General features: G+C 42.9%; 1 protein-coding gene across 1 annotated transcript; it reads left to right on the top strand.

Moving 5' to 3' along the window:
* Positions 1 to 3,860: 3,860 nt before the first annotated feature.
* On the top strand, positions 3,861 to 10,690 carry LOC146558570 (photoreceptor outer segment membrane glycoprotein 2-like). Its single transcript, XM_085246631.1, has 4 exons — positions 3,861 to 4,063; positions 4,504 to 5,921; positions 8,471 to 8,708; positions 10,055 to 10,690. Exons 2-4 carry the CDS (start codon positions 5,341 to 5,343, stop codon positions 10,280 to 10,282), a joined length of 1,047 nt encoding a protein of 348 aa, XP_085102757.1. The 5' UTR covers positions 3,861 to 4,063; positions 4,504 to 5,340; the 3' UTR covers positions 10,283 to 10,690.
* The last annotated feature ends 438 nt before the right edge of the window (positions 10,691 to 11,128 follow it).

The following is an 11,128-nucleotide window of genomic DNA, read 5'->3' as shown; positions in this document are numbered from 1 at the left end:
GCAGCAATGAATTTTGTTCACTTAAATTTAGCTTTTCTTCATTCAAAATAAATTTCTCCTCAAAATGCAACACTTGCACCTGCAAATGTTTTTTACGTGCGCTCAGAATAGTGGCATAAAAATAACGCCATACACATGTTTATCATAGGAAATGTACTGTACATTATAACATACAAATGTAATGACTCCCTGCTTTTACAAATATTTTTTTTATGATGGCTTTGATGGCTATGATGCTAATCCTAACTGGTCTACTTTCTTTTTTTTTTGTGTGTGTCCCATTTGGATCTTTAGCCATCAGAATTGTTGTCTTAAGGCCAAGAAAGATGCCAAGCGGATTTATTTTACCAAGTGGATCATCATGGCCTCGCCATATTGGTCCATTTGATTGACCTTTATTATAATTATGAATTTATTTTATTTTCGGTTGCTACAAACGGGACAGACATGACTGGGGGATAGAACAGGGAGAAAGAATGAAAGAAAGAGAGGGAGAGAAAGAAAACCAGAGGGGAGAAGAGACGGTGAGAAAGGGGGGAAGAAAGAAAGAAAAACAAACAAAACACCTGGATTACCTGTATGGAGAAAAAAAAAAAACAGAAGAGAAAGCAAACAAAAAAAGAGCAACATAATAAAAACAGCGCCATCACAATAAATTAGCTAGCAGTAGATAACAGAAGATACTAAATATTAAACGCTATTGTGCAGCACACAAGATAGACAGCGCACAATGTGCTTTGAGGCAGCAGCCAAGAAAGGTGTAGTCCGTGTCTGTGAACACCCGTGTGTACACCTGTGTGCATACCTGTGTGGATCAGCATGCATGTATTCCAAAGGTTTCTCCATGTAACGATCTGCTAGGGAGTGTGGGGAGCCACAGCCCCGTCCACCAGGGTATGAAGCAGGTATGGAGGAGATCCAGGCCCCATATATACAGAGGCCCCAGAATACAAGGACCCGAGGAGGACCACCAAAAGGGGGGAAACCGTGCCACCCTCCTGGGAAGAGCTGAGTAGAGCCCCAAACGAGAGGTCACCCAGCAGCTACGGAGCAGAGGCCAGAGGGGGTTGCAGTGGCGTGCCCACGGGCTCTGTCGGCAACCAGCTGTGCCAGAGAGGACCGAGCTTCAGGCCCAGAGGCCAGAGGCCTGAGGGCATCCCATCCCCCGGAAGGGGCCCAGGCGGGCCACAGGTGCCAGGCCCCGCCAATCGGCCTCCAGGAGTGAGCCGGTACATAAATGAGCGACCAGCCCAAGACGACAAGGACCACCAACACACCAATGTCTGAGGGCATCAGCCACCGGCAGGGGGTGTGGTGAGGGGAGATAGGCCTCCGTACTTTGGAGGGCCTGAGATGTACCCAGAGAGGTTGAGTCTAAGACCCAACCTGACATATAGACACAGACGAACAGGCGCACGCGGACACAAACATGCATTCCCACCCCCATATGCACAACCAAATACTCGGCACTCACCCAATGTGTAGACAGACACAAATAGACACTGCACAGACAGTCGCACTCCCCAAACATACTCTATATCCCAGGTCCAGGTACCCCCGCCCCCAGAGGGGCAAGCCGCACCTAAACCCAGGAGATGTAACCCTTCTCTCTGGGATGGAGGCAAGCGGACCACCTCCTTATCTGCAGTAGCAGGGAGGCCCCGCATCCCAGACCCCAATCTGATGGCCAGCACCTCCTCCCAGCCCCCCAGCCCTGACGGCTAACAGAACCGGGGTGAGTGAAGACCCCAAACCTCCCTACGCCCGCTCATATGTAGTGTTGCTGTGTGCTGTTCTAAAGTGCATTTAAAACACAGGAGAGCATGGTACTTGCTTCCTCTCAGAGAGCAGCACGGCTCCTCCCGAAAACCCTTAGTGTCTATATGCATTTAAAATTGAGGGTAGGGCACCAGTGCCAGAAGTGGGTTGGAATACACCGACCATCCTCTGGATGCTGTAAAACATGCCCACCCCCAAGGCCCTATATGTATGTGTTATGTGAGAGTGTGAGTAATGTGGATGTCTAGGTTGCAGAATAAAATTGAGGCACAGGCGGCCAGAAGGGGACAACGGCCAGAAAGTAACTGGTCTACTTTCATTCTGACGTCTCAGGATATTCTGTTAAAATCTATTAAAACAGATGTGAAACTTTTTTTTGCCACGTTTTACTGTTTTTATATTCTATTTCATTTTTATTCTATTTTATTTTTGTGTGTTATACTGTGTGAGAAGATGCTGTGGGTCTACATAGAGTGTCTCCACAGCATGGTCTCTGCCTGAATGACATGGACAGATCGATGACCTATAATAATAGATCAAGACACATATGAAAAACAGATGGTGCATTCACCAGTGTGGATATAATTTATGGTTATACTGGTCAGTTGCTGTGCATTTCTATAGCTAACACCTGGATTCATAGACAGTAAAGATTTCTAAAAGCCTCTTAATTATTCATGTTAGACTCTCCAGCCTTTTTTATTTCACAGTGTGGCAGAAATCTCAGTTCTTCAATAGTTTGTTTGGAGAAAGTTTTTATGAATGAACCTTAAAAATCATAGTAATGAAGGTGTAGTTTTTACAGTGATATTGTGGTGTCATACCTTTAATTAGAGCGGGGCGTTTATGATGTATTTATGATTATATTGTGTTTTTGTTACCTCTCTCGTGAAGCACTTTGTGACATCTGTCTGTGAAAAGTGCTATAAAAATAAAGTTTTACTTACTTACTTAGTGGGTTATTCAAATCTATTAATTCAAAGAACCCTAACGGTACCTGTAATTTTTGGGTTGGGAAGAGTTAATATTTTTCTCCTTTTTACAGTTAACCAAGTTTTCAGAATGACTTAAGCCAAAAACATCATTTGTGTTCATGTTATTGTGCTTGTATAAACCAGTGACTTTTCTACATTCTACAGATTCTCACTGAAGGTACTGATGGCGTGTGCTTACATCATTAAATGCTTTGTTTTGTTAGTCTGTAGTAAAGGCTTTGATCAGCTTGCTTCCTTTTAATCAGCCTTGAATAAACATATTTTTCTCACTGTGCATGTATTTCTTCAGCATCTTTTACCTGCAGTTAATGTAACAGGCTATCTTCATATCATGTATGCTACGTCAATAAACTGAGATGCAGTGATGTGAATCTGAGTTCATGTGTTTATTTAGGTGCTTCGCGCAATTTCTCCTTTAGTCAGAGAGATCGCTGACTAAAGGAGAAACTCTGGGGATTATGATTTGGAGCATATGTCTACACATGTCTGTACATGAGGATGCTGATAGTTGTGCTTGCTACAGTCAATGCTGTCTTCTGTTTGGTTGCAGTTAAAATAAAACAAAATAGGATGATTGAAAACTGATAGTGACAGTTATGTTCATGACACAAATTTCTGTTAGGAAAGTCTACAAGTTGCACAGCACGGAGTCCTTGAATTTCCTAATTTCATGCTGTTGTGGAGTTTCACAGAAAAAGATTGGATATTAGAGGAATACAACCACTTGTACAAAGAAACTGAAAAGCTTTAAACTTTCTGAATGAATATAACCTGAAGCAACACGTCATCCCAACTATCCCCAAACGTGTCCATCCCTCACAAATAACAGGTGATTATGTGTAAAACATGTTGAATTAAATAATATTAGCAAATAGGGTTAAACCACTTACTTATTAAGAAATATGTCACTACCGTATACACTCCCTTCTCCTATCTTTTCCACAGGAGCTTAACTGACCCCATCCTCCTCATCTCTACTCCATCATCTGCTCTCCCCCTCCCTCCTAATATACTCTTGCAATATGTTCAGATCAGCATGATTTAAAGAGTGGATGTGTCTTTCTGCTGAAGGCCTAGCTGGTGAGTCGAGGGTTGGAGATTGTGTCAGCTTATTACAGCTGATTATCTGTAAGGGGATTAGAAGTACAGGATGGTGAGTTAACAGGCACTTCAAAATTGCTCTTCTCAGCTTCAATATTTGCTTTGTGTCAGAGCTCACCTTGCTCCGGGATAGCGGGAGATCAGCACGACAATGGACTAGCAGCAGGTGTTAGATTTCACTACCCAAGGTAAAGATTTTGCCATGTGTTGTATTGTGGGCATAGTATTGGCTGATTGGATAAGTGTATATGTGCTGCCTGACAGCTAGCATCCTTAGCTCGTCTCATCTTTGCACTTTCTTCTGATTTATAATAATGAAAAGAAAAAAAATGCCTTCAGTTCGTGCATGTTGTAGAAATGTATAGTCTTATGCTTTGGAAAGCATTCATGGACCTCGGCAGACAAAAGAAAGAACATTTGGATTAGTAGATGTTTACATCTGTCTTTGTTTGTGCAGTGTAAAAGCATCAGTTAGACCTAAGTTGGAGTTATTTCATCTAAGTCAACGCTAATGGGTGTGTCTATATGATTCTTAATCCTCTGGGAATCACACAGCTGGGATTCTGATGATGGTGGTTCTTAGTATTTGTGCCAGTTTTGATAAACTGACCTTCTTTCTTCCCCGCAGTGCTCTAATGCTGATCATGTCAAGTTGTGGTCTGCAGTCAGGAGTGCCTAAAATATCTCTGTAAGCTGCTTATGACACTCAGCGGGCAGCAGCCTCCTTCCTGCTCCATCCTGCAGCTTTCATTTAAAGAAAAGTCCTCACTGAAGCCTGACCTCTGACCTCTGAACCTCTCGCACCTGTGTGGACTTCACAATTGAGCCACCATACCCCATCTGCCTGATGGTTCATGACAGCAAGATCCAAACACCTTAGTTTAGACTAGTTCTCAGAACTGTTTGTCCAAAGGGAAGTTTTTCTTATTTTGAAGAGATGAAATGAAGGCCTGATTCGAAACCAGTCAGAGTGCACACAACCAGCTTCTAAAAAGCCTGATTGCTCTGTGCCTTCGTCTTTACATATTCACGCTCACAATTGATTTACAAAACACTCCTTACATTGTGGTACATCTTATCTCCTGTTGTGTTTTTCTGTGTTTTATCAATCATTTAACAATCATAAATGATTGATATTCATGAAAAGTGCAACCTTAAATATTTCAGTCGGTGGGCCTTTAGAAGCTTCAGCTGTGAGCAAATGAAGTGAGAATGATGAATTTGGTGGCTTAAAATTATATTAATTTGTAAACAAGTTTCAGTTTTGAAACAAAAAGGCATATGCACAAACAATATGCTGTCATGTTGTTATGTAGAACATAAACTTTTTAGCTCAGACAGCCTGACAGTAGATTGTTATGCAGCACCTTGTGGTCAAAAGTGTTCATGCACACTGAGGGTGGCCACCTTTTGGCCATGTTAGCAGCTTCTTAGCCGTGAGTCACTCAGAAACCTGAGAACGGTCATGGCAGTTGGGAAGGTGACATTTAGCAAGGTGGAGAGAGAGAAGCTAGCTGAGGTTCTCTGGCTGCTTAATTGGATTTCTGTAGTGACAGGAACTATCCTCTTTGGCCTTGGCTTGTTCCTCAGAGTAGAGATTCACAAATGGCAAGAAGTGATGTCGGAGCAGGGAATCCTCTATGTGCCAGATATGCTGATCACCACAGGACTAGCAGCCTGCTGCATCAACTTTTTCGGTGGCAAGATCTGCCTGGACTGTGCCGACACAAACAAGTTCCTGCGCTGGAAGCTGGTGATGATGCCGTACATCATATGCACCTTCTTCTTCACCTCTTGCGTCCTGGCAGGGGCGCTCATGTGCTACGGCATTCGCAGTCAAATGGAGGAATCCCTGTTTATGGGCCTGAGGAATGCCATGCGATACTATAAAGACACAGACACTCCGGGCCGCTGCAACCTGAAGAGAACTGTGGACCTATTGCAGATCCAGTTCCAGTGCTGTGGGAACACAGGATACCGAGACTGGTTCCACATCCAGTGGATCAGCAGCCGCTACCTGGACATGAGCAGCAGTGCTGTGGTAGAGTAAGTTGAGCAGGACATGCTGAGTCTTTCTGGGTTTGTTGATTACTGTGAATTACCATGTGAATTACCATGTGCATCATATGGTAGCAGGTACAGGGTCCTTCAGTAGAGTGTATCAGACCAAAGCGCACCAGGTTAAAAACTACACCCCGCCTAAAGGTGTCTGTCAGAAAAACCCCCAGTATTAGTGCAAAACATAACGTAACACTTTCCACAAACCCTTTCACTGTAGAAAATCTTAGAAATTACATCAGATAGTACATTAAGAGTTCAAAATATGTAAAATATTAGTCTAGATGTCAGTAGATAGCAGATTGAACTGAGGTCTTTTTTCTTACCCCTCACAATTTATTTAGTGCATAATCCTAGCTGTGGTGGCTGCTGTAGGACAAACACCTCTGGATGTCCATTAGTTGTAGTGAGTGTAGTCTGCTGTTATCTCAGCTGTTGGTGTCCAGGTCCATTTACTCTGGAAGAGAGTCTGATAAGAGTCGATGAGTCAGAGGAGCTCACTTGTGATACTGAGGTGAGTTGCTGAAGATCTGCTGAACATTTCTGTCGGTAAATGCTGCTGTTAGCCTCTGTTAGCTGGTGTTTGGGAAACTTTCTTCAAGGCTGATCTAATGTTTTCAGGCTTGGAGACTTAGCAAATAAACTCTCATACCATATGAGAATATAATCAAACTGTTTGATTTTTGGGACATTTGTTTTAATGTTGGTTTATAACCGGCTGTTGTTGTTGTTGTTTAGTCGGATGACAATTTTAGGAATAAATAAGTGTGTTCGTGCACATTTTTATGTGTCAGAGCCCTGGCTTTAATTAGCAAGATACGGTTTGTGGTGAGGAGGAAGAGGGATGAGGTGGAGATAAGGGACAAGGAAAAAGACATTTATTTTCTTTGTGATCTATAAATTAAATGTAACTGTGGTACTATGTGGCTGGTCTGTTCCATTGTCATCATGCAGGTGGGACGGCCATGTCATTCTTAGCCACTGCATTCAAGATGGCAGGGCAACACGGCGGTGTCTAGGTCCATTTACTCTGGAAGAGAGTCTGATAAGAGTCGATGAGTCAGAGGAGTCAGAGGGCATCAGCTTGTTGGAAGACGGAATTACGCATTAATCAGTATATATTTATGAAGACTTTTTTTCTATTAAAAACTTCTAAAAATGACCGACTGCAACTTTAAAATAAAGTTTCATTAGATGCTGCATTGACTGATTGTGTGTCTGTTTAGTTAGTCTTTTATTTACCAGCAGTGTGAGTTGTTCACACACAGTTCACACTGCTTCCCCTGACTTTATTATTTCTAACTGAAGGCCTGTTTATAGAACACCTATGTGGAAATGTGGGTGTTTCTCTTCCAACAGACAGTAAGCAGACTGACCCCTGAAGGATTTAGGCCACTGGTCTAATGCAGTTAAGCCTGTACGCTACAGAGGTCAGGTGTCATAGATTAATTAGGATTAACCAATAGGGTCCAGTCAAATAACTTCAGATAACTTATTAAACATAAGTTATAAGTTAGCAATGACAGAAACTTTATCAATCATTCTGATAAAAACATGTGATAATTGTTTCTGCAGCTTTAGTTTCTTTAAATTTGATCATGAGATCCCTTGGAAGATCATGACTCCACAAACAGCATACAAACATCACTTAGAAACAGCTGCAACATGTATTGAATTTAATTCAATAATCCCACCCTCCCTCCCCTTTTTCCAATTCTTTCACCTCTTCACTTCTCATTAGTAAATGGTGATCTGCCAGGCCCGGGAGCCACCCACTGTGACGGTTCTGGGTCCGTTGGACCCAGTATTTTGAGTTTATTATATTTCGGTTTAATTCTGCTTCATGGATTGTTTTCTTATTCTCGTAGTGATGATGATTATTTCTTGTTTCTGTTTATCCGTGCTTAAGGATTTGTTCTCAGTTATATCTCACGTTTAGTTTAGTTCAGGTTCCATGTGTCATTCTCTGTCTGTCTCTCAGTGTAAAGTCTGCATGCTTGTTTAGTAATTCATGTGTCCTGTTTTATTGTGAAAGTCTTTGTCTTATGTTAGTGTGTGCAGCTTGGTTCCCCCCGTCTCGTTAACCCTGATCTCTCCCAGCTGTGTCTCCCTCCTGTTGCCCATTCGCTGATTACCACCCTGTGTATATTAGCCCTGTGTTTTGCTGTGCTCAGTGTCGTGTCGTACCCTCAGATCCTGCCTGTGTGTTCCAGTTAGTGTGTTCCAGTTAGTGTGTTCATGTTTGGTTTCTGTTTTGTTGGTGCCAGCAATAAAGCTGTGGTTTTCAGTTATATTTCCGTCTGAGAGTCCTGCACTTGGATCCACATCTCCACCTGCCCGCACACAGAGCCCTGACACCGACAGTCTCAATCGAGGCCTTCCCCAAACCTTAGCTCAATTCTTGATTAAGCCATTTGCCTTTATCTACTAAAAAGTGCTGCCAAACCTAAAATGAGGAAGTGGGCCCAGCTAGTGAAACGATTGACTGACTAACTGCTCTGCATGCAGTAGCAACAGTTCCTGTTCCTCCCTTTCAGTCGTATGAGGAGTAATGTGGAGGGGAAGTACCTGATGGATGGTGTTCCCTTTAGCTGCTGCAGCACCTTCTCCCCTTGGCCCTGCATCCAGCACCATCTCAGCACCAGCTCGACCCAAGACAAGCAAAGCCAGCAGCTGAATCTGTGGAGGCGGGGCTGCCGACAGGCCCTGCTAGACCACTACACCGGCATCATGCAGTCGATCGGCCTCACCGTGCTGCTCATCTGGCTTTTTGAGGTACTGGTGATTTTGCTGAAACTAGAACCGTCGGTTCATACAGAACAGAAGTGAAAGCACAGAGGTTTACAAATCAGCTCCATAAAAAGAGATTTTTTAAAACCCCAATAAGATCTGCAAAGCCACCATCGTGGACCTCTGTGGTTTTAAAGGAGACTCACTTTCTGTGATATATGCCATGATCTAATCTCAGATGTTCACTAAATGTGGCTAAATTTTCAAATATTGAGGTAAACATGCAAATCAAATATAAACTAATCTAATCCAAAGAATGTGAGAGCCTATTAAAGTAACAGAATGTAAATCAGCTGGTTTCGGAAGATGACGGCCTTGTATCAGATGAAGATGGATCATTTTGTACTCTGGCTCATGCATAGCTGCGCTGGTAGAGTCCAACAATGAAAGTGAGGAAGTGGAGCAGCACCAATAGAGAGTGTCTTTTCACAGGAGCTCGAGCATCAGCTGGAAAGCCACCAAACGATTCCTGTAGCGTTTTTTCAGAGACACCCTCATGGCACTTTTCTAACTGCGGATGTGAGACAAGAGCCTGGGTACAGAACTCCAATTCAGTTTCCATCACTGCAGAAAAAATGATGTGAGCAACAAGAGTACCTTGATGAACTCAGGGATGCCTTAGGATCTGACAGTAAATAATGTTCACCTCACAGGTCAGCTGTTCTACACAACTTTCATTTAGTGATCGTGCAGCTCTTTTGGATAAATCCTGAGCTTCACCTGAGACTTAGATCTCAGGACCTTGCACAGTCCCAGCAGCTTATATCAGCAGAGTTCTCCCTGATATCATGAGCATATTGATCCTCCTTCAGCCTCATCTCGTTGTTTTTGGAGAAAAACAGAAGTAAATCCCGAGCTTGCACTGAGTGTGTTTCTTATACCCTTATTTTTGAGCCACAGATTAACACTGCTCATGGTTAATAAAATGAACTGACTGCTCTTGTGTGTTTATATGTTTATAAATGATAATTTTGTCACATTTACATTCGGCTCATTCTGTGGGTGAGAGCATGTGGTCTGACCCTAGCTTCGTACAGTAATACCAGTCTGATGTGCACACCGTTTTACCACCCTTAATCACTGGATTATTACAAAAGGTGGGACCAAAAGTGTCAGCTTGACCCCATCCAATCAAGATCCCCATAGCAGACTAACGCTCTTATTGCAGATTTAACACTGAGCAGTTTCAGTGTCTTAAAAGCAACCATGTTAAAGGCAGGGAGATCACAAGATGGGGGCACACAGTCACAATACTTCTGGTCACACTGTGGTCTCCACTGTGACTGAAGTCTAAACTTGATTAAACATACTGTATTTCCTTTTTTCACCAGCTGCTGGTTCTGACAGGTGTCCGTTATCTGCAGACGGCCATGGAGAACGTTCTCCGGCTGGGTGATCCAGAGTCGGAATCAGATGGTTGGATTTTGGAAAACAGCCTGGCAGAAACGGCCCGGTCCAACTTTAACATTATTAAGAACCTGGGAAAGTGTTACCAGGTTGACGACGACCCAAACATCAATGTCCCGACTGCTGCTGCAGAGGAGGAACTGCCATCATAGCAGGTCCAGGTCCCCGTGACCAGCTAGCCTCCAGCCTGTGGAGTCATGGACAGCAGAAGGAATGAGCTGTTCCAAAGATGCTTTTGACTCGGGATAGAAATCACTTCATTCTCCAGGATGCAGAGTGAATCAAGTGGATCTGACACGTTTAGCTTCGTCCCAGAGACAAGAACAAAAACTTGATTGTTTGATCGAAACAAGTTCGGAACAGTGGCTAAACTTTACCTGCTGAGTCCTTAGAGCTCTCAGATTTATGGACCAACAAGGTCTTCTGCCTTCAGATACGTGAGTTTGAATAGGTTTCACCTTGATGACAGGTTTATAAATGAACTCTTTGTGATTTTTTTTTATATGATAAGAGGAGTTATTTTTTATACTTGAAGTAAATTACAAAGCCATGAACTGGTACCTTTGGGTCTTTGATTGCATTTTTAATTTTTACCATTCTCCAAAGAAGTCTGATCACTGAAAAAAAAATCAACAGCCCATCAGTTAAAGCCTGAAAACAGTACAAGTACAGGTTGGGCCATTTATATGGATACACCGTAATAAAATGGGAATGGTTGGTGATATTAAAGTCCTGTTTGTGGCACATTAGTATATGTGAGGGGGCAAACTCCTCAAGATGGGTGGTGACCATGGTGGCCATTTAGAAGTCGGCCATCTTGGATACAACTTTTGTTTTTTCAATAGGAAGAGGGCCATGTGACACATCAAACTTATTGGTAATGTCACAAGAAAAACAATGGTGTGCTTGGTTTCAACGTAACTTTATTCTTTCATGAGTTATTTACAAGTTTGTGATGTGTGTTCAGTGTGCTGCCCATTGTGTTGGACTGTCAATGC

The sequence above is a fragment of the Mchenga conophoros genome, linkage group LG15, assembly GCF_057382185.1.
Source record: "Mchenga conophoros isolate Kocher_MC1m ecotype Shallow Benthic linkage group LG15, M_conophoros_male_GT1.1, whole genome shotgun sequence".
NCBI classification, from domain to species: Eukaryota; Metazoa; Chordata; class Actinopteri; order Cichliformes; family Cichlidae; genus Mchenga; species Mchenga conophoros.
Note: the sequence above shows the minus strand (reverse complement) of the source record. Positions and strands in the feature narration are given on the sequence as shown.

Coding starts and splice junctions, on each gene's coding strand:
- LOC146558570 (XM_085246631.1), top strand. CDS start 5,341: ATGGCAGTTGGGAAGGTGACATTTAGCAAGGTGGAGAGAGAGAAGCTA. Junction 5,922..8,470: donor AGCAGCAGTGCTGTGGTAGA/GTAAGTTGAGCA, acceptor CCTCCCTTTCAG/TCGTATGAGGAGTAATGTGG. Junction 8,709..10,054: donor TGCTCATCTGGCTTTTTGAG/GTACTGGTGATT, acceptor TTTTTTCACCAG/CTGCTGGTTCTGACAGGTGT.